The following is a 24,106-nucleotide window of genomic DNA, read 5'->3' on the forward strand; positions in this document are numbered from 1 at the left end:
TTAAAACCAATATTTTTGCTAAGTCTCATCCTAGTGATTGTGATTTAATTGGTTGGTTGGGGCATTTGGACTTTTCAAAACAACTACAGGTGATTGTAGCAGTTGAAGCTCTTCTATGTGATGAGTTTCTTAATGGTTATGAGCCTCAAGTTTCCTTATACATAAAATGGGCATAGTAACATCTCTCCTATAGCAGTGCTGTGAGGATCATAAGATAATGTAAGATTCTTATGTGGGCTAATATCAGAGGATCCAGACAGGCCCTTGCTCCTGAAACTCCAATATAATTCTGCCACATTGCGTCTTCAATTGTGGGACACAATTGTGGGACCTTCATCGTATCCCATCCTAACTTCCTGGTTGATCTGGCTCATCACCACCCTTTGAGGGAGTATCTTTGGGATTTGTGGAATCACATCTGCTGGTGATTGACCCCCTTTTAATTTGCACCTGTGGATCCAGCACAGCTTGCCCACGTGACAAGCAGTGTTTTGTGTTAGGCTCATGCTTATCTCCAGAACTTCATTGCTGTCGAGGTGTCCCCGGTGTGGCTGGCCTTTCTCCCCACTGCCTTGAGTGATGATCCTGCTCACCTTGCCCTCCAACATGCAGGCCTCTTCCTCCGTTATTTAGAGTTCATGTTCCTACTCTACACACCAAAATTGTCTTTTTCTTAAAAGGATTTATTTATTTATTTGAAAGGCAGAGTTACAGAGAAACAGGGAAAGAGACAAAAGTCTTCCATTTGCTCATTCACAGGGCTGCGTCAGGCTGAAGCCAGGAGCTTCCTCCTGGTCTCCCACATGGGTACAGGGACCTAAGCACTTGGGCCATCCTCCACTGCCTTCCCACACCATTAGCAGGGAGCTGGATCCAGAGTGCAGCAGCTAGGAATGGAAACAGTGGCCATATGGGATACTGTAGTTGGAGGTGGCAGCTTTACCCACCATAACGCTATGCCACAGTGCTAGCCCCCACCGCACTAGAGCCTTCTAACCTTAAGGCATAGCTCAAGCCCTGTCCTCCTTGCAAAGCCTACCCTTTTGAAGTGTGTTGTCCTTTCAGTAGAGAATCTGGCACCCATTTTTCAATGCTGCAGTCTGCAGAATAATGACTAACACACTTGCCTCATCACTCCTGCTCAGTGCTTCAGGTGATCGGAGAGTAGATATTTCTCACCGTTCCATCTACCCAGCTCCTAGAACTATTAGTACATTTCTCAATATTCAGGATGTGTTGAGTGAGTGAATGAAGAATCCCTTTTATACTTAGTCTGTCCTTTTAATATAAACACAGTTATAGGAAGAAGCTGAAATATGAAGTCCTGTGTCCCTAGCTAGACTTTTAGTTCTCTAACTGTAGGTGCTGCTTTCATAGTTCTTTATGTTCTGTATGGTATCTGCCACAATACTTGGCCAACATTAAATGCTCAGTGAGTATTTTGTCTTGTTTAGGAGTAGGAACATGCAAACAAAAGCTCTGAAGGAATGGCTAAAAACTGCATATTTATGATAATGACCTCAACAGAGCATAGCTAAGAGCTAGACTTAGTTGATGAGGGCAATGATCTCTGTGGAGGACTGGTGCATACCCCAGCAAGGGCCATTGGATCCAATAAGAAAATTCTAGAAACTTTTTCAGATTTCAGAATAATTAAGATTTATTGAATTCTATATTATAGATGGTCACGGGCCTTCATTTGATCCATATGGCACACATGAAGGGAGGCAGTGTCCTCCTCCTGGGTTTATTTTCATTTGCTATATTCAAAGGGATCTCGAGCCATTTGTAGACAGCTGTAGATGTATGAATTTTATTACCTAATTTATCTAGTTTATGTGTCTCACAACATGGACAAGTGCCTTAAAAAATTCTTGCAGAGAAATAGGAATTGAAGCTATTACTGATAATATAAGCGCAAGTAACTGGGAAGAAACTGGCAGGAGTGATCCTTCCCTCCTGCTAGTATGCCATCTTGGCTAACCAGATGACAAGGACGAAACAGTGTTGGTCTAACAAAATCTGATAAGGATAGGTCAAAAATTTCTGAAATAGCCAAGAAGACTATATGCAATGTGGATTTACAGCCACTTTTCTTTTTGTGTTGATCTAATCCTATGTGGATAATATATCTTAAGGAATGAACCTAATGGTGTTTGAAAATATTTTTATTGTATTTCATCTTTTGAAATTTTAATTCTCTAGTTATTAAAACATTCTTTCTATATTAGTCTGTAACTATATCTGTATAAATTTAAATAAGCATCATATATTGGGATATATACTGAAAAATATTTTATTGGTAGGAGTGCTCATCCACTGTGTTAGAGCACTGTGCAAATAACAGTGTGAGTTGTTCTTAATGGGCTGGTTAGCATCATCATGTTACACTGCTCTCACATTTCTAGCTGACCCAAGAGCCATCTCAGGAATGTGTGTTATTAATCACCATGGTAATGGCACAACTGGGAGGACATAGGTCATTAAAAATTCATCAGTATTGGGTTAGAAATTAACTCAGATCACACATCATTCTGAAGTCAGGGTACTTTTTGCTTATAGAAAAAGGCAACCTTTGCAATGTAACATTTTTAAAAATATGTATCATAAGTATTACATGAACATATGGTATTATATGTATATTTGGAAGTAGATGGCAACAACAAAATCCTGGGAATTCTTTGTCAAACATTTTGTGATTTATTTTAACCTGATACCATTCCTGTGAGTTAGGGATCATCCTCATTGTATTACAAGGAAAGGTAAATCAGAGGGCTTAAGTGACTTGCCCAAACATCCATGCTTAGCAAGTGTAGAACTGGGGTACAAATTTAGGGAATTGCTATTAGCCAATAATTTGCTGTTACCCTCCAAAGGCAGAGAATGCATATAGTATCGAGTTACCTTAGAATTTGAAGGCATTCACAATTTTTCAGATACGGAAGGCTGAGCAACAGCGGATTCTATTCTCTAAGAGTGAAATCAAAATGTTTATCCTGAGGCCTGGGGCTGGAATCTTCATTTCATCTATCTATAGCAGGTGGTGAAAGGCTAGCCAATTTTGGTTGCACTTGTTGACATTGAATCATCTTATGTCATTTCTCCAGCAGTGCTGCATTTTTGTTTGAGCAAGAGATCCCTCCCTGGCTCTTTGCCAAGAGTTTTTCCAACAGTATTCTGCAGAGCATCAGATAGCAACCTAAAATACAATAAATGTTCATTTCTCTCTGTTAACAGGACCATTGCCAACTATTTGGTATGGAGAATGGTTTATTCCAGAATTCCAAACCTCAGCAGGCGTTTTCAATATAGGTGGCTGGAATTCTCACGGGTGAGTTGAAGAAGGTTGCAGTGTTACATCACTGGCTAACTTTACATGCTGGAACAGTCTGTATATTAACTGATTTAATAAAAGAAAATCATCTTAGAGGATTGGAAGGAGCTTTACAGCCCAAGCTCTATTTTTATTTGGGATTTTTCCTTTTTATTCAGGTGTAACTTACATAAAGTAATCTATACTCAAGTTCTACTTTGTTGGGGTGTATAAATGTATTTAGGGCAATACTTGGCACTGTCAGATGGTTTTTACCTTCCTGTTCTTATAAAATTATTCCCATTTTTTTCCCAGTGATTTTAACAAGGTCATTATAAATATAGTCTTCATATTTTTAGCGATATATTTGTCACTGTGTTTTCATTTTTTATTTCTCGAACAGAGAATGATTTTATGTATTTATGAGGTATAATTTGATGTCTTGGTCTATGTATACATTATAGAAATATTTAGTCAAGCTAATTAGCATGCCTATCACCTTGAGAAGGTAAAAAAAATCTTTTCAGTAATTTTGACATATATAGTATTGTTGACTTTGGTCACCAGGAACTTAAATACAAATATTATATGATTTCATTTATATGTGGAATATAAAAAGGTTGACGTCATGGAAACAGACAAGAGAAAGGTGGTTACAAAAGGCAAAGAGGTTGACGCGGGTGGGGAAAGGGCAGCTGTTGATCAAGGGAGCACCATTTCCATTAGACTGAAGGAATGCATTTGGGTGACCTGTGTACTGCAGCTATCTTTTGTTCTCATTAGTCTGATTATTCAAGAAGTGTGTGCTAGATGTGTTCGGTGGGAAAGTTTCATTTTCAATTTGGGCATTAGAGTATTTGCTTTAACCTTATGCGGATCTTTCCTCTTTGAATCTATCCTAATTCGGCTAGGCCCAGGAGGCCCGCCCCACTTTTGTCTCCTGTAGACCTCCATCATTGGTCTGAAGTACTTTCTTTGTCCTCCTCACCTAGCTCCTCGAGCTTTGCTTCTCTCCCCTACCTTGTTTGCCTCTGGATTTACACAGGCAATCCTCTCATCTTTGTTTTTTTTTTTTTTGTTTTTTTTTTTTTTTTTTACAGACAGAGTGGACAGTGAGAGAGAGAGACAGAGAGAAAGGTCTTCCTTTGCCGTTGGTTCACCCTCCAATGGCCACCGCAGCCGGCGCGCTGCGGCCGGCGCACCGCGCTGATCCGATGGCAGGAGCCAGGAGCCAGGTGCTTTTCCTGGTCTCCCATGGGGTGCAGGGCCCAAGCACCTGGGCCATCCTCCACTGCACTCCCTGGCCACAGCAGAGGGCTGGCCTGGAAGAGGGGCAACTGGGACAGAATCCAGCGCCCCGACCGGGACTAGAACCCGGTGTGCCGGCGCCGCTAGGCGGAGGATTAGCCTAGTGAGCTGCGGCGCCGGCCTCATCTTTGTTTCTGCGGCTTGTATCTGAGAAATTCTCCCAGCGCTAGAGACCTTAAAGATGTTGTAGCTTTTTTTTAAAGATTTTATTTATTTATTTGAGAGGTAGAGTTACAGACAGTGAGAGGGAGAGACAGAAAGGTCTTCTATCCCCTGGTTCACTCCCCAAATGGCTACAACATCCAGAGCTGCACCAGTCCAAAGTCAGAAGCCATGAGCTTCCTCCAGGTCTCCCACGTGGGTGCAGGGGCCCAAGGACTTGGGCCATCTTCTACTGCTATCCCAGGCCACAGCAGAGAGCTGGATCAGAAGTGGAGCAGCTGGAACTTGAACTGACGCCCATACGGGATGCCAGCGCTGCAGGCAGAGGCTTAACCTATTGCACCACAGTGCTGGCCCCTTGGCTTTTAAATAATATGTCTATGTTTACTTTCTCTAACAATTTAAAGTGAAGTGAAATCAGATCTTCTAAGCCTCTACTTCATTCACAGAGGTCTTAGTTTATTTGAGAAACTAAGAAGTACAGAGATTCTTAGTAAGCCATTGCTCTTGGATTATTTTGGATACATTTGACCCTCTAAAGTTACTAGAATATAAAGTCACTTTATAGAGAACAAAACCAACTGTGTATATTTAGGTCATATCAAAGGGTTAAGATAAAAACAAGTAGATTTGTGCGTGTGTGTATTTTTAACTCCTATGGCTCACATAAAAATGCGAGCCAGCTGCTTTCTACCCCTACTGTGAAGAGCCCGTGTGAGAGGGACAGAAAGGTGTAAGAAGTAGCGTGTGAAAATTTGAGGTTAGCTATAAGGGGATGTTTCTTGGGCAGGACGTGCTAAATATAATATTGTATTGCCAAAGAAGGGTGTAGGATCTCTTTCTGTAGAGGTTTTAAAAATAGATCCATCCCTTATCTCCGAGAGGGGTCATGTCACCAGAAAGCAGAAGAAAGATAGATGTGTTTCAGTGTTAATCCTGTTCACCCTGCTTGGACAGCCAGGGTCTCCTGTTGTGCAAGAGGCACTTCCGGTCCCCGTCCTCAGGCCTCCCTCTCTCACTGCCTGCCTACACCCTGAGTCTCCGAGAGCAACTGAAACTGTATTTATTTCTCTGTTTCATTCCCATGAATAAACCTTTGAGCCTTCCAAGTCCTGCTTTGGAAGCTCCCCACTTGTTTATAAATGTTTTCTTGTAATGTATAATTGGGACAGATGGAAAAATGTTTACACCTGTATTTTGCCTGTTTGCCAGTGTGTAGCTTTGCTGTGACACAATGTAAATATGCTCCCTGGGTTATTCATGGTAAGCCATGTTCTCCTGGTCGGCCTTGTTGGGTGTACTGTGTAAAGAAAGGAAACCCTTCTGGTCAGGAACTTTGATCACCCTTTGATTCTAGACCTCTCGTAGGGGAACTTCAGTTCTCCAGAGATGTTTTTCCTCAGTAGACATGAAATACTGTCTGGACCCTTGAACAGCATCCTCTTATGTCCCTGGTGACTTCAGAAAAGCCATCATCATCTGGATCCTTGGTTTAATGGAAAAAAATTGGAAGAGAAGGAGAAGTATATTGTTTTTCACTGTCAGAATATTTTCATTGAGTTTTAAATATAATTGGGGAGAAGCAGAGGTTTTTTTCTTCATGTGATTTTACCTTTGCCTCTGTCGGACATGTATATGGGTTGGGTGTGCAATGTTTTATAGACTATTTTCTTCAGGTTGTTTGGATTTTTTTAAATGATAGGTTTTATTCAAGGGAAGCTCAGTGTGCATCAATTATCTTCCACAGGTAATCCAGGGGACTACAACATTGCTGCCTCAGTGGGACAAATGTGTAAACTTTATTGAAAGTGCCCTGCCTTATGTTGTTGGGAAAATGTTTGTGGATGTGCACTTCCAGGAAGGCAAGAAGGAGATGGTAAGTGGTGCTCCCCAGATGTGGAAACATCATCTTGAGCTAGCCAGATGTGCCAAGGTTGTAGTCAGCAGGTCAATGGCAGCCTTCCACAAGGCAGAGCTCTATAGGTATTCTCTTTGGATTCTTTAACCATGTCAGTGAAATACAGGCAGAGGAAGGTCATCAAATGAGGGAAGGAATCTATGAAGAGATAGTGAAGGTTAGAGGAGAGGAGAGGTGGTGTGAAGTCACTGTGCAGGGCAGTGGGAGAGTGAATAAACTAGGTCTAAGTCTAGGTCTCGTTGAAGTTTGAGGTCACCGTGGGAACATGATCTGCTCTTTCCCTTTCAGCTGCACTGGGGGAGAGAGAGAGAGAGAAAGAGAGAGAGAGAGAAATTGTGTGTGTGTGTTTAATTCTACCTTAATTGAGGCACATTTGACAATTGAAAATTGTACATATTCAAAAGTGTACTGAATGATGATTTGATATACATTGTGAAATTATTACTGCAATTAGATTAACACATTTATCTCCATACTTGTTTACCTTTGGGATGTATAGGTGGTGAGAACAGTTAAGATTTACCTAATTTCAAGTATATAACACATTATTAGTAACCATAGTCACCAGCCTGTATGGTAGATCCCCAGAACTTACTCATAACTGAAAGTTCGTACTCTTCGATTAGTATCTCTTATCTCCCCCTCAGCCCCTGGCAACTACAGCTTTACTTCCTGCTTCTAGGAATTCAACTTTTGTTTAGGTTCTACATATAAGTGAGATTATGCAGTATTTGTCTTTCAGTGTCTAGCTTACTTCATGTAGCAACATGTCTTGTATATTTATCTATGTTGTCACAAAAGGCAGGATTTCCTTCTTTTTTTTTTTTGACAGGCAGAGTTAGATAGTGAGAGAGAGAGAGAGAGAGACAGAGAGAAAGGTCTTCCTTCCATTGGTTCACCTCCCAGATGGCTGCTACGGCTGGTGCGCTGCACTGATCCGAAGCCAGGAGCCAGGTGCTTCCTCCTGGTCTCCCATGCGGGTACAGGGCCCAAGACTTGGGCCATCCTCCACTGCCTTCCCGGGCCACAGCAGAGAGCTGGACTGGAAGAGGATTTCCTTCTTTTTATGGCTGGATCATATTTCGCTGTCTGTGTGTATACATATTTTCTTCATTCATTCATTCACTGATGAGACATTTAGGTTGATTCAGTAGCTTGACTATTGTGGATAATACTCCAAAGAATATGGGAGTATAGATGTCTCTTCATTTCCTTTGGATATATAAGCAGTAGTGGGATGGCTGAATCATAGGGTAGTTCCTTTATTAATTTTTAGAGGATCCTGAGACTATTTGTTATAATGGCTGTGCCGGTTTATTTTCCCACGAAGAGTGTACAAGTGTTCTTTTTTCCCGTGTTCTCACTGACACTTGTTATCTCTTGATTTTTTTTATAATAGCTATACTATCAGATGTGGAGTGATATCCTCTTATTTTTTGATTTGCATTTCCCTGGCAATTAGTGATATCAAGCTCCTTTTCAGATCCTACTTGGTATTTGCCTATGTTTTTTGAAAAAATGTCTTTTCAGATTATTTGCCCATTTTTAAATCAGAGTATTCATTTTTTCTATTGAGAGGGTGTATTTTGAATTAGAAATTTGGATTTAACCAATTGTGTTGTATGTGAATTTTGTTTTTGGTGTATCCAGGCATGATTAACTAGTAAATATTCCATGAAGTCAATCAGATATGAATATCAGAGCATCTTGGAGGCAGATGGGTAATAAACATTGAATTGAAAGGAAACGGCATAACAACATGTGTGAACTCATGATGTTGCACATAGTTGGTGTTATGTAGCAATACATAATACATTGTGTGTCTTGCACTGATGTTTCCTTTGGAAAACTATAAATATAAGTACATTTACTTGTATTTGTTTTTATTGCTGTTGGGCACTTTGGGGGAATTTTCTGTGAAGTTTGAGGTGCTGTATCTGAACCTGAAGGTTCTCTTGCAAATAATTCCACTGAGGCATTAATGTCTGATTTTGAAATTAGTGCTTTCATTGTATCTTTTCTGTTGCACGTTGGTCTGAGTAAATGGGTGGAGAACTTAACAGCTGAGCATAGTGGTAACATTATAAGCTCTGGGAAGAATATTAAAAACAATTAAGAAATGATAGAGGTTTTGTTTTTCATATACAGCACAAGTTGTTTTTGGCAGTAGAAGAATTTTAAATAATATGAAAAGTATGTGGATTAAATTTGTTTTTCTCAGTTTTGGTGCAAGAGTTCCTTTTTCATGTGTTGGGTGTGACATTCTAAAATAAAGTTGATTTTGGCAGTTTCTACCCTTATTTTGATGTCCGTGGGGTAGTTTGATAGTTGCACGGATACTGATCCCTTGGACGTAATATTACTTGCCTCCCTTATTATGCTGAAGCTGTTTACCTCAGGGAATGTATAAGTTGGAAACTTCTAAGAGAAATATCTGGCTTTTTATAACCTAGTTACAGGGCTCCCATCCAAGAACCACCTGGAACCACTGATTTATTTGAAAAACATTCTGTATTATAAGCTACAACCCAAAGAAAAAAACAGAAAGATCCCTAGTGGGGCAAATTCCAGGGTCTCTCACTCAGGCTAAAGGCTGCTGTTGTTTATTTACCAAAAAAAGTTTACTAAGCAAATGAATATGATCAGAAGGTTAAACCTCAGGTACTTGTCAAACTTAAGTGGTACATGAATCACGTGAGGATGTTCTTGTACAAATGCAGTATCTTCCTGCATTTTATCAGCACCTTTCAGACTTGGATTCGGGGTAGGACCCAAGATCTTACTTCACACCTTGAGCAGCAAGGCCTTTGCCTTGTTCCTTTGTCTCCTGTTACCACCAAAAACGAGCTCTGGTGATTCATGAGAGCAGGCCAGGCCTGTTGACTTCTGCAGTAACATTTCATTTTCTAAGACCTGTTGCATTAGTGCAACTAACTGCTTCAGTTTTCAGAGTATTGACGATTTCTGTGATTCGGATTGTTTTCAATGGACTATGCCAAATCTCGTGTGTGACCTGCAGGCTTGTTACTTTTTTTCTCCCTGGAATGTTTAATTTTCCTTTGAAAAGTGCTATCTGCCTGGGTTAGGGCCGAGCCTTAACCCAGGTGGGATTATCCGCAAGCCTGCTTACACTCGAGGGAAAGGATAGTGGCGTGAGAGTAGGGAGCCGCTGAGCTCTTTGGACAGTCGTTGTCTTTGTGGTCCAAAGAAGCTCAGTGTTATAGAACTCAGATACAAGGCAGATGCGTAATTTTAATTTTTTCTTGTAGTGGCACTAAAAAAAGTGAAAGGAAATAGATGAAGTTAATTTTCATAATATATTTTGTTTACTTTAATCTATCTAAAATATTGTCATTTCAGTGCATAATTAATGTTACTAATATGGTGGCTTATATGCTTTTGTTCATACTAAGCTTTGAAATGCCATATGTAACCTGTACTACAGTGTATCTCACTTCAGACTGGCCACTTTCTAAGTGTTCAGTTGCAGCGTGGCTACCATATTGGGCATTGCCAGGGTAAAGAATTAAAGAATCACTTGGGCTCAGCATGGCAGGGCTCAGTCACTAGGAGAGAGGGTGCGAGTAACCAGGACTGCGAAGTCGGCAATGCCGGACAGTGGCTGACTGGCTTTCAGGGGAGGCTCTCCTGTCCGAGAGGACGGGCTCAAGCAATACGAAGAGTCCCGGCCTGGGCACAAGGGTGAGGGTTGGAGTCGAGGCACGAACTGGTGAGGAGCCTTCACATTTTCTGGGATACCTTCTTAGAGGAGGAAACATTCCAGACCGTTCTCTCCGGCAAGTGCTTGGGAGACGAACTTCTCCTTGACTCAGGGACAGCATGTGGTAGAATTTCCAAGTTGAAGATGTTCCGTGCCCGCGGGATGTGAAGGACTGGGGCAAGTCAAACCCGCAAGTTCCAAGCTCAAGCAGTCTGACGGTCAATGAGTAACATTAAATAACATGCAGGAGTAAAGCTGATGGGATGCAAACAGAAGTCAGGACAAGTGTAATGATAAATAGTAATTGCATTTGACTTTGTTGCCTGGGACACGCTAGTGGTGAACGGGAGTGAATGTGCTATCCAGAATTCAGATGACACTCATCTCTAGCCAATTATTTTCATGCAGACCTAGGTTGCCACCTAGGCTTCTGGTTTTTATTTATTTTTTTGTTTTTTTCAAGAGCAGTCAGAAATAGAGATTTTCATATGAAATCCTGTACATTAAAAACCTTGGGGCTGGCATTGTGGCATAGCAGGTGAAGCCTCTGCCTGCAAAGTCAGCATCCCATATGGACGCTGGTTCGAGACCCAGCTCTTCTACTTCCCATCCAGGCTCCTGGTTTTGGCCTGACCCAGCCCTGGCTGTTGGGGTCATTTGGGGAGTGAGCCAGTGAATGGAAGATCTCCCTGTCTCTCCTCTCTTTGTACCTCTGCCTTTCAAATAAATAAATAATCCTTGAAGAAATATTTTGGTCAATACCCTGAGAGCAAAACTAAAGATATCCTGCAGAGGACATTTTGTGACTTTTATATTCACACTTCCTCCTTCCCTCCCCCTCTCTATCTCCATTGCCATCTCCAATCTTCAGAACCCCAAAATCATAACCTTATATGTCATAGAACTTAATTTTTTACCGTACTAACATGAAGATCATGTATTAGTGTAATTGAAAAATATGTAAGATTAAGTCTGGCTTACCATGGCCAATCCCACATCTGAGTGCCTGGGATCAAGTCCACCTCTGTTTTCTATCCAGCTTCCTACTAATGCTCCTATGTGGCAGCCGACAATGGCCCAGGAACTTGGATTTCTGTCGCCTATGTGAGACACTGGAGATTCTGGCTCCTGTCTTAAACCTGGCCCTGTCCTGGCTCTTGTGTGCATTTGGGAAGTGAATCAGCAGACGGAAGATCTCTTTCTTTCTCTTCTTCCTTACCTCCTCCCTCTCTATCTGTCATGCCAGTTTTCAAGCAAATAAATAAAACTTTTAAAATATGTCCTGCTAGCTGAGCATTTAAAAAGTTGCTTTTGTGGAATGTTATACATATGAAAGTAGGACTTCTGCAGGGAATTATGAGGTATTGTCACGTAAGAGGAATGATGCTCTCGTCCTCCTGTCACAAGTCCTAGTGCGTATGTTCGTGACTTCAATGACAGGAGAGAGGGTGAGGTATGTGTGGGAAGGGTGTCTAAAATTGTCAGTTGATATTTTTCGTTCCTATTTAATTCTTCTTATTAATGTTAATTTGTATCTGTAATATACAAGTAAATGCCCTAGATATAGATATCCACATCCATGGAGGTTAAGTGACAATGCTAACAAAAGCCAGGAAGGGAAGGGATTGTGTGCCTGTGCGAGTAGAGTACTGTGCCTGTCATAGTTCGGACATCCTGGTTTTAAAATCTGGTGCTGACAATAATAGCAGTAGTTAGGTTTTACCGGTTTAGCTAGGTGTCCAGGAGTCTTCTAAGTGCATTCTCTGTGTGAACTCATTTAATCCTCACAAAGACTCTGGAAGTGCTGTTAGTGCCCCCATTTTTTAGATGAGGAAATTGAGGCTTAGAAAGTTCAAGTCAGGGCCAGTGCCATGGCGTAGTAGGTTAATCCTCTGCCTGCGGCACTGGCATCCCATGTGGGCGCCGGGTTCTAGTCCCAGTTGCTCCTCTTCCAGTCCAGCTCTCTGCTGTGGCCCGGGAGGGCAGTGGAGGATGGCCCAAGTGCTTGGGCCCCTGCACCTGCATGGGAGACCAGGAGGAAGCACCTGGCTCCTGGCTTCAGATTGGCGCAGCGCTCCGGCCATAGCGGCCAATTGGGGAGGTGAACCAACGGAAGGAAGACCTTTCTCTCTGTCTCTCTCTCTCTCTTACTGTCTGTAACTCTACCTCTCAAATAAATAAATAAATAAAATATTTACATTAAAAAAGGTTTAAGTCAATTCCCTGAGTTATATGGTTTGAAAAAGGTTTTAGATGGGGTTCAGGCCCAGACAATTTAGCCTCAAGTCAGGGTTCCATTCCTTTGTTTTTCTCTGAAAAATACTTTGTCCTAATATTCAGCTATTATGTTAAAAAACATCACCCATCCCCTGTTTCTTAGGATTTTCAACGTAGGAAACACTTAGAATAAGTTTTGCTTGTAATATTTCAGTATTTTAAAGATAAATACAGTGAAAATTCAATCAACTCCAATCAGTTGACATTGTATTTTTGTGTTTGTATAATTCTTAGAAGAAAGAGGTAAACAATAAGAAGCTTATGGCCAGTGCCACAGCTCACTTGGCTAATCCTCTGCCTGTGGCGCTGGCACCCCAGGTTTTAGTCCCGGTTGGGGTGCCAGATTCTGTCCCCGTTGCTTCTCTTCCAGTCCAGCTCTCTGCTGTGGCCCGGGAAGGCAGTGGAGGATGGCCCAAGTGTTTGGGCCCTGCACCCGCGTGGGAGACCAGGAGGAAGCACCTGGCTCTTGGCTTTGGATCTGCGCAGCACGCCGGCCGTAGTGGCCATTTGGGGAGTGAACCAATGGAAAAGGAAGACCTTACTCTCTGTCTCTCTCTCTCACTGTCTAACTCTGCCTCTCAAAAAAAAAAAAAAAAAAAAAAAAAAAAGAAGAAGCTTATTATCAGAGATTTAATCTAAGGTGATTTGCAGGTGTATCTTTGGTTCGGTTTACACTTTGAGCTCAATTTCCAGTATTTCCTTTTCTTTCTTTTTTTTTTTTTTAAATTTATTATAATTATATGAAAGGCAGAGTTAGAGGGAGAGACACACAGAGAGAAATCTTCTATACACTGACTCACTCCCCAAATGGTCGTGACTGTTGGTGCTTGGCCAGGCTGAAGCAAGGAGATTCTTCCAGGTCTCCCACATGGATGGCAGGGGCCCAAGCACTTGGGCCACCTTCTGCTGCTTTCCCAGGTGCATTAGCAGGGGGCTGGATCAGAAATGGAACAGCCAGGACTTGAACTGGTGCCCATATGGAATGCCAGCGCTGCAGATGGCAGCTTAACCCACTGCGCCACAAGGCTGACCCATAAAAGGTCTTTTTTTGTTTAACTATGAAATTTTCTAGAAAATTCAGCAAAGTTGGGGTTTGTATTCTAACATTTTGGCTGAGCCATATTCTGTATTGAGCCATATTGTGTTTTTTTTTTTCATTGTAGATACTATATCCCCAAACTACTTACCTTTATTCATCCTGCCAGTAAAAATTTTTTGGTGCTCTGTTAAGTTTTCTGTGTTTTTTCATACGATGAATTTTGTTAAAGAAAAAAATTATTTTGACACTTATCAAATAAAAATATTAAGGAAGACTTTATTGAGCACTATTTGCAATAGGAGTTAAATCTATTGCAATAGGGGAGGAAGATCAGGTGCAATACCATATATAACAAAGACAGCTGGAAATTTGTGGCCAATGAGCAGAATGTGGGGTCTGTGGATGCAAAATTACTAACGGGAGACATTAAGGGTGGGTCAAGTCCCAATCCAACTTAACAGGATTCTTGCTGAAGGTATTCCATGGTGATCAAGTCAAGGGTAGGGGATTACTTCTAAAGTGATGTAGCAGGATTCTTGCTAGAACTGGGCTGGACAGGCCCAGCCAGAACTGTATGGGGGTGGCAGGGGCAGGCAGGGAAGCGAAACTGAAGCTTAGTTGAGAAGATGGCTTGGAGAGGAGCCTGACTAAGGTTTGCTCGAGGAGAGAGTCTCTGTCAGCCTTCAGATCAAAGCTAAAGTCACTGGTCTCTTCCGTAAAGGATGAAGGTTAATCTAAGTAGAGCAGAGTAAATCTTTGACTACACTTTGGGCTTAGACTTTATTGAGCTGGGTTGAGTGGTTAAGCTGCCAGTTAGGGTCCCTATGTCCCACATCAGAGTGCCTGGGTTCAGCTCTCAGCTGTGGCTCCCGACTCCTGCTTCCTGTTAATTCACACGCTAGGCAACTGTGGTGATGATCCACATAATTGGGTTTCTGCCACTCCTGTGGGGGACCTGGATTGTTTCTGGTTTCCAGCTTTAGCGCCCCTCCTTGGCTGTTGCAGGTATTTGGTGGGGTTGAACCAGCACATAAGAGATCTCTTTCTGTCTGTAGGTCTTTGTCTCTCTGTCAAATAAATAAAATTTAAAAATTTATTTACTATATAAGCAGGTCACTAATTCCTCCTGCACTCGTAACTTTTCGCCCTTTACAGTAAAGACATTGTTCGTGTCACCAAGTAATACCATAGATGCCCTAAATTATCTACCATTATTGTGAGCTGCTCTGTGAGTAAGCAATTCTGGTAGCAATTCTTGTGAAGACTTCTCCTCCCACCCGATCCTGCTGCAGCTGGTGTTATGGGCTTAAAAACCCACCCGGGTCCAATTGCTGTGGTGGAATTTGAACTTGCAACCTCTCTACACTAGGAGTTCGCCTCATTAGTGAGCTAAGATAATTGAATTGATGCGCTGCCATTAATATTCTTTATGTCCTCCAATTCCCCTGCTCACCGTTTCTCTCAGTGGTTGAGTAAACGTTGATGGCAGAAGTCACATGAAGGTCAATGTCATGCATTATAGCATTGGCCTGATCCTGATGCTTTCTCTGTTCCTTGCAGATGCTGCCACTCAGGAGCATTGCTCTCAGTAAGGCCACTATACAGATAAAGTTCTCTTCAATCCAGTCATGCAAAAATAGGATATTCTTTCTGGCTTCCTAGGGTTTCAGTTTCTCTACTAAATGATACCAACTTTGACGATCAAGATAAGTTCTAGAGAAACTTTCTACCCAAATTAAGGCAAACCAATATGATTTGAGTTTTAACAACATCTAGTTTTCTGCAAAGTTGCATAGCCCAGTTCTTCTCTTACCAGTTTGGCTCAATGAGGTAACCTGTGTGAGCCTGTTGTCGTATGTGTGGAGGGTGCACACATTTCTGTTGCCACCTTTTGTTGTTGTTACTACCTTAATGGTGGGTACCAATCCGTCGTGAAACCTCATTGGCATTCAGCAATAAGCAATTACTGCTGATGCATCTGGAGTCAGTGACACATCCCTAGGCAGCACTGCTGATTGTGGCTGGGCTTGCTCCTGAGTTCTTGAGTTGGTTGCTCTAAGTTGGCTTTGGCAGAGGTGGCTGGGATGACTGGGCTTTGCTCCGTGTGTCTTAGCTCCTTCAGCCGGCCAGCCTGGGCTTGTCTTCCTGGTGACGGCAGGGGTGCAAGTGAGTAAGCGGAACCCATGAGGCCTGAGGCCCAGGCTCAGAACTGGCGTAATGGCATGACTGCCTTTCTGTTGGCCAAGGCAAGTCACAAGACCAGCCCGGATTTACAGAGTAGGACAATCGAGTCTGCATTCTTAGTGAGAGGTACTGCAAACGTCACAGCAAAGGATGTGGGTAAAGAAAGGGGGATAGATTAAAGCTGTCATTGCCATGTATCACAAATAGGGATAAAAGTAGTACTGACCTCTTTGCTTTGTGGTGAGGAATAAATGAGATCATCCATGTAGATGAGCGAACACAATACCTGGTGCATAGTAAGTGCCCATAAATGTTAGCTTCTGTTGTTACTGTGTGTCTTGGCTACCACGAACAGTAAAGGTAGCTTCATAACATCCAAGTGCTGCTGTGGACTGTGGCAACTCCTGCCACATTTCAGATTGTCTTTTTCTAATCCATCTTAGTGAGAGTGAGGGAGGTGCCTGGGGAGGTTTGCTCTTTCTAGTCTTCTGTGCATGTTCGGTGTGGTAGTTTTCTGTTGCAATAAAGATCCTTTTAATGCTGTTGTCCTGGCCACATTCCAAACCTGCCCCATCATTTAACGCTAAGTCTGGCTCATAGGAGAGTCTCATGAAGCTGCTCAAGGAGCCAAATGTAATTTCTATAACAGCTCCAGGTTTCACAACTCTCTGCAGGCTAAATCTTGTTACAACAAATATCATCAGTCCCTAATCCTGACAGCTCATTTATGCACCCTTTGGGAAAATGACATACAGCAAAAGAAGTAATTTAGCTAGCTCATTGGGAATTATTTTGAAATGTGTGGACACTACTCTTGCCCTTGTCCTTGAGTGTGCTGCCACGATGATGACACATTTGGCCCACATTCCTTGTTTGTCCTGTACGTCTCTGGATAACAATGGATGGTGTTGTCTTTGCCACATAGTATCAGCTGTAGTCTTGTGAAGCAGACCCTTTCAGATCTGTGGAATGTGAACATCCTGTACTGGAAATTCAATTACTGAATTAAAGCATGCACACCCTCCAACAGGTGCCAATGTTGAAAGTGGCCAGGCACAGTTCCTTGCCTCCCAATAGCCAAAGCTGGCCCATTCTGAGGCTAGTTTAGACTTGCAAACATTATTCTGGTTTCTGATCCATTCCCTCTCAGAGTAAGACACTGGGAAACAGGAAAAGATGGGTTATAAGATTTTTTAAAGATTGATTTATTTATTTGAAAGTCAGAGTTACATAGGGAGAGGGAGAGGGAGAGAGAGAGAGAGGTCTTCCATCCGATGGTTCACTCCCCAATTGGCCGCAGCGGCCAGAGCTGTGCTGATCTGAAGCCAGGAGCCAGGAGCTTCTTCCAGGTCTCCTGAGTGGGTGCAGGGCCCAAGGACTTGGGCCATCTTCTACTGCTTTCCCAGGCCACAGCAGAGAGCTGGATGGGAAGTGGAGCAGCCAGGACTAGAATCGGTGCCCATATGGGATGCCGGCGCTTCAGGCCAGGGCGTTAACCCACTGTGCCACAGCGCCAGCCCCATGGGTTATAAGATTAAAATACAGGGGCCAACGCTGTGGCACAGCAGGGTAATGCCCTGGCCTGAAGTGCTGGCATCCCATATGGGTGCCGGTTCAAGACCCGGCTGCTCTACTTCCCATCCAGCTCTCTGCTGTGGCCTGGGAAAGCAGTAGAAGATGGCCCAAGTCCTTGGGCCCCTGCACCCACATGGGAGACCCTGAAGAAGCTCCTGGCTTCTGATGGGTGCAGCTCCAGCCATTGCGGCCAACTGGGGAGTGAACCATCAGATCGAAGACCTCTATCTCTGTCTGCTTTTCCTCTCTCTGTAACTCTGACTTTCAAATAAATAAATAAATCTTTAAATAAATAAAAAGATTTTAAAAAAGATTAAAATAAGTCTATACAGTCTGTTATGCTGACATCCAGTAAATATGATCTTATTATTATTCACACTCCAGTCTCATGGATATATGCTTTTTGATAAAATAACATGCTCAACTACTCTACTGCCAGACTCACCTACTTTATAGCATGACCTGGACCCAAACACTTTGATACTCTTTTTTTTTTGCCATTGTGTTTTCTAACTATGCAAATCTGTTAATTGTGACAGATTGATATGATGTGTTAGCTCATGTGACTGCCAGAAACTTGGTGTTTTCCAACTACCCTTAGTTTTTCTCACTTAACCGCTGTTCCCACCTCAATATATACCTTTTGTTAACTTTTTATTTAAATGCCATTATCATATTTTTATCAAGAGCCAATTCAAGTTCATTTTTATGAACATAGTTCCAATAATGAATCAATTAATATATTTGAAATTTATTAGTACATTGTTCTATTTAATTTCTTTATTTCTAGTGAAGTAACAATTGCCAAAAAGAAAAGTTTTAGGATACACCTTCCACCCCAGCTATGATATTGTAACCTATTTCTTCAAGATTAACCACAGGAATTTTTTTTTTATTAATTTATTTGACAGAGTTAGTAAGAGAGAGAGACAGAGAGAAAGTTCTTCCCTCCGTTGGTTCACCCCCCAAATGGCTGCTACGGCCGGCGCATTGCGCTGATCCGAAGCCAGGAGCCAGGTGCTTCCTCCTGGTCTCCCATGCGGGTGCAGGGCCCAAGCACTTGGGCCATCCTCCACTGCACTCCCGGGCCATAGCAGAGAGCTGGCCTGGAAGAGGGGCAACCGGGACTAGAACCGGGCGCCCATATGGGATGCCGGCGCCACAGGCATAGGATTAACCAAGTGAGCCACAGCGCCGGCCCCAACCACAGGAATTATTATTTATTTATTTATTTGAAAGGTAGAGTTACAGAGAGGCAGAGGCAGAGAGAGAGGGAGAGAATCTTCCATCTGCTGGTTCATTCCCCAAATGACTGCAACAGGTGGAGCTGCACCAATCCAAAGCCAGGAGCTAGGAGCTTCTTCCGGGTCTCCCATGTAGGTGCAGGGGCCCAAGGACTTAGGGCCATCTTCTACTGCTTTTCCAGGCCATAGCAGAGAGCTGGATTAAAGTGGAGTAGGTGGGACTTGAACCTGTGCCCATTTGGGATGCTGGCACTGCAGGTGGCAGCTTTACCCACTAAGCCACAGCACCAGCCCCCGAAGATATTTTAATATTATGTTTTACTATCTAAACGAAAGAGAGAAAGGGAGAAGGAAGAAGGGTGGGAAGGATAGAGGGGGAGAGAGGAAGGGAGGAGGAGGGGAATATCACTATGACCCTAGAATTGTATCTATAAATCACATTGGATGTGTTAAAAACTAAGTAAAAATTAAATATATTATATTTTGTTGAGATTTTATAACTTCTAAATATGTTAAAGAAGAAAACTTCCTCTATATTATAACTTTTAGTTAAGGAATTTTAAATATTTTATTTCTTCAAAAGAAACACACACACACACACACACACACACAAACACAGAGCCCGATATTTTCCATCCACTGGTTCACTCCCCAGATGCCTGCAGTAGCTAGGGCTAGGCTAGGCTGAAGCCAGGAGCCAGAAACTGAATCTGGCCTCCTATGTAGGTGGCAGGACCCCAGGTACTTGGGTCTTCGTCCACTTTATTAGCAGAGAGGTGTGTCAGAGCACAGAGTAGCCAAGACTCAAACCAAGCACTATAATATAGGATATAGATGTCTCAAGTTAGAACCTAACCTACTGTGCCACCATACCTGACCTTGAACTTTTAAGAAATTTTACAGTAAGATTGATATACACAGTGTTTTTTTTTTGGTTTGTTTTCTTTTTCAGAACTCTGTTAGTCTATTAATTATATCTACCAGATATGTAGTATATACTTTTAAAATCATTCTTAGTTGTCCTGGGCCAAGTTGACATCACCATTGTCAGAATGGACTAGGCTAACTTTCCAAGTCATTTGATTTCCACTAAAGTTGGTAATATGTTGTAGGCTGCAGTCATTCCAGAGAAATTTGCCTTGAACCTTGCCCCCTAATATAAAGATGAATTTGTTACTCATGCATGAGTTCCAAAGATGGATTCAGGCTTTGCATTACTGAATCAGAACATGTCTTCTTTTTAAAAATGATATTAGATAAAAAGGAGACCATGTTGTTTTTTACCCCTTTTCTCAACTTCCATATTATTAAATCTGGAAAATCGTACATCATCTATGAATGAGTTTGATATTATTTTGGGGAGACCAACTATCAATGGAAAGGCAATTAAACACATTCGTGTATTGTTCTGATTATAAGCCTAACAGGAACTCAGAGAAAAGACTGAAAATGTAGGTGTAAGTTTTAGGGGTTCATGGGTATAGGTGAGTATATTTGTAGGGTGTTTTTATTGCCAGAGACAAAACAGTAGGGGACACTACAACTGGCAGTGGGATTTACTGATCCTTCCTCCTGAAACCAATGTACACATATGTTCTTCAAATGTGCAATAGAATCATCGTGACCCATTTATAGAAAGCACAGCATTCCTACATCCATTTGCAAGAGGATAGGTAAGGAGAGAGCCAAAGAGAAGGGAGGGAGGTAACTTACAATTCACTAGAATAGAAGAAACAGATCTCCTCTTTGAACAGCCCTTAGTGGAAGGGTAATATGTGCATTCATACGCAGGTGTGCGTCACCAGTGTCCGGTGTCTCATGAAGACCACTGTTGGGGGAATCCTGGGGTGAGAGAATGAAAAGCGATAACCTACTTCGAAATAACGCAGTTTGAGAAAAAACCTGTTCTTTGTTTACCTATAGACCAACCAAATGAACTGTTTTTCACAGTGTAGATCCATAAAATCCGAAATAAATAGATGCTTAGTAAAATGCTGCTTTGTTTGGCATGCTCTTACTCTAAATATTGCAGATTTTACAGTAATAACAGTAGAGTAAAATTTTACGTGTTAGATTTTGATATTTGATGCTAAAGAATTATTTTCTGTGGATAACTTAACCTTATGACTTCCACTTTAAGTGATTTCTATTAATGTTACATGCTGGCTGTTTGGAGTGTTAGGTCAAGGTTTCGTAGAGAAAAGCTATTTGTCTCTGTTTTTTCTTATTTTAAAGTGATCGCAGGCTTTTGCTGCCTCAGAGAACACGACTTGATTGAAGGCAATGTTGTTGTGTGATGCTGTGGAGTAGTCTAAAGATAAAAATCAGAAGTGTTCAGTGATTGGGCTTGCTACTTCCCGCCTGCAAAAATCATTATTTCTCTTATTTGCATTGACATACCAGCCAATGATGTTAATCATCTTCAAAGATTTCCTTTGTTCTTGAAGTCTGCTGGGCTATCCCAGCACCATTTTACAGAAAAGGTTTTGCAGTAAATCTGTAAAGTGCCAAACAAAACAAAACAAAACAAGTGGGTGGGGCCTGAGAGGTGCTTGAGAAGACACCTGAGGCTCCTGGGGAAACCAGAAGGCAAGTGGTTGACTTAGGTTTTGACATAAATGAGAGGGCCACAGAGACAGTGAGGTATCAGAGTGCGGATTTAGGGAAGGCAGAGGTCTCTGGGTGTAGGGAGGGAAGGCAGAGGAGAAGAAGCCTGCATGTGAGTAAACTATTCTTCATGCAAGCAGTGGGCAGTGGTCTGAATTCTTTTTGCCTCTTTTTGTTTACATCTGGAATGACAAGCAGCGGCTTACAGATAAAGAGCTTTGCAAAAACCAATGTAAAATGCATCAATTTTAATGAATTTGATAGCCATTATAAGGCCTAAGAATGGCCAGGCAGGATCCTGCGAAACCAAGTTGCTTAGAGAGAAGTATCTGGAAGCATTCAGGCCCATTTTAATAAGTACATACTTTATAAAAATGTCTCAAAGAGGCCGGCGCCGCGGCTCACTAGGCTAATCCTCTGCTTTGCGGCGCCGGCACACTGGGTTCTAGTCCCGGTCGGGGCGCCGGATTCTGTCCCGGTTGCCCCTCTTCCAGGCCAGCTCTCTGCTGTGGCCCGGGAGTGCAGTGGAGGATGGCCCAAGTGCTTGGGCCCTGCACCCCATGGGAGACCAGGAGAAGCACTTGGCTCCTGCCATCAGATCAGCGCGATGCGCCGGCCGCAGCGGCCATTGGGGGGTGAACCAGTGGAAAAGGAAGACCTTTCTCTGTCTCTCTCTCTCTCACTGTCCACTCTGCCTGTCAAAAAAAAAAATGTCTCAAAGAGAATAGGGGCACAATTACTTTCAGATTCGCCACAGGAGTCCATAAATTCAAAAACTTGCTAAAGATCACCTTTGCTTGCAGAGTGGTTATTTTGCTTTATTTAATTATTTTATTTTAAGCCATACTCAAGGATCAATTTTCCTAGGCATTACCCCGATGAATATTTTCCTTGGACATATTGAGTGTTTCACTCCTCCTTTGGGTGCCTCCTGTTGTCTCTATGTGCTGGCCAGGGTATGGAGAGGAAGCCTTTTATTGCCCTTTGTGTAACCATCTGTAAATACCTGTCTTCCTAGCAATATGTTCAAACTGCTGGGCTGCACAGAACTAAGAAAATGGATTTTTAGAGAAACCTCCCTTTACGTGTATCTCAATCTCATTTCATGGAGAAAAGACATGTGACTGTCCTAGAACTCTGAACTTTCTGATCTGTGCATCCTATGGCATGCCTGTCCATCATTTTATTCTCTGCTGCTCTCATAACCCTGTTTCATGCCCGTGGTGAGTCATCCCATGGAGGCTCTGGATTGCTTCTCTCCCTTTGCTCTCAGAGACCACACGTGGCTTTCTCTCTGGTATGTTCAGCCTCTTCCTTCTACTGGATCCTTCCCGTTGGTATTTAAACACAGTCACAACTCAAGTGTTCAGCAGCAACAACAAACAAATGCACACAACGTAGCCTCCAAACCTGCAGACCCCTCCTTTACCTTGTGTCCACTTGTGTCCTAGCTTTGCTTTCCCTCTTTCATGGGCAAACTCCTTGACGCAGCTGTCCAGAACTTGCCATCTCCACTTCTCACGCACTCCTCACCCCACTGCAGTCTGGCTTCCATCTCCAACCTGCTTTCTCTTCCAACAACCACAGTCTTGGAGCCCGAAGCCCAGGAATTTGTCTCTCTCTGATTTCCTCACCTGCCCACGTGAAATGAATCCCCTTGTCCCATTCCTATGGTCACTGAATTTCTGACATCAGTTTACTGCGTCCCATCACTGTTACCCTCTTCTATCCTTGCTTGTTCTGTGTGGAGGTGATGGTCTGGTGGATGTGTGCTGCGGTGTCATGAGGTCACATACGGATGCCACTGACTGCAGTGGCCAAAGATCTGGTCCCTGGAGTTGGCCTTGTTGTTTTCGCGTGCTCTTTATGTGAGTTTTCTATTGGAAGTGGTGACGTCAGCATCCCTCAGCTGGTTCCCGTCCGGTTCCCTAGCATTTTCCTTTCATTTACAGGGGGAGCATCTGTTGCTCACAACGGTCGCTTCAGCTCATGGTCATCAGAGCCCAGCTCTGACCCTCGTGAGCTGAATGAGCTTGAGCAGATCATCGACTCTCCTGCCACCTCATTTCCTTATCTGTAAAATAAATGGCTTCCCCTAGTGCGGAGGGTCTCACCCCTGGCTGCACATCAGAACCCTCCGGGAGCTTTGTAAACGCCCACAGTCCAGGCTGGACCTTAGGCCAGTGATGTCAGTCTTCTGACACCTGGGCCTCAGGTTTTGTTTTTTTTTCTTGATTTTTTTTTGGTCAGACTACTTTTAAAAAAGCTCCTCCCAAAGATCTCAATGTATAGACAAAGCTAAGAACCACTGACTTAGTGCTTTTTAAAGGCCTTTGCTCTGCCATCAGTTTGTGTTTTCCTCCTGCTCCAATCCAAAGTTGAAGTTTCTCTTCTAATGTTTTTACTAAGTTGAGAAGAAATAGCTGTGAAGCTCCTCCCACCCCTTCCATCTGCTGTTTGTTCTTATTTACATACGATGGAACCCAGCCCACTGATTTACAGCTCTGGTTCCCTTACAACTGTTATTGAACTGAAAACATAGCTGAAAACTTATTAAACAGAAAAAAATTATTTTGAGCTTCATGCTCACAATTCATTATAGAACAAAGGAAACATTTAAACTTCTTCCCTTCTAGAATTTATGCTAAAGATTGATTTACATAATCTCAAATGTAAAGTTTACTTCTATGCCCAAACCCAGTATTTATTCTTTCCTGAGTGTCCCATTACGAAAGCCAAAATAGAGGCAGTAATTTGG

General features: G+C 42.6%; 1 protein-coding gene across 5 annotated transcripts in view; it reads left to right on the forward strand.

Annotated features, from left to right (window-relative positions):
- PHEX (phosphate regulating endopeptidase X-linked) overlaps nucleotides 1-24,106 on the forward strand; it is a 233,611-nt gene that overhangs the window by 67,645 nt on the left and 141,860 nt on the right. For all 5 annotated transcript variants that reach the window (XM_002719974.6, XM_089324706.1, XM_089324703.1 and 2 more), the window contains 2 exons: nucleotides 3,238-3,331; nucleotides 6,531-6,659. In XM_002719974.6, the coding sequence (XP_002720020.1) occupies nucleotides 3,238-3,331; nucleotides 6,531-6,659 (223 nt within the window). The remainder of the gene's footprint in view (nucleotides 1-3,237; nucleotides 3,332-6,530; nucleotides 6,660-24,106) is intronic.

This window comes from Oryctolagus cuniculus, chromosome X (assembly GCF_051225735.1).
Source record: "Oryctolagus cuniculus isolate XC-2025 breed Fujian yellow rabbit chromosome X, ASM5122573v1, whole genome shotgun sequence".
NCBI lineage: Eukaryota > Metazoa > Chordata > Mammalia > Lagomorpha > Leporidae > Oryctolagus > Oryctolagus cuniculus.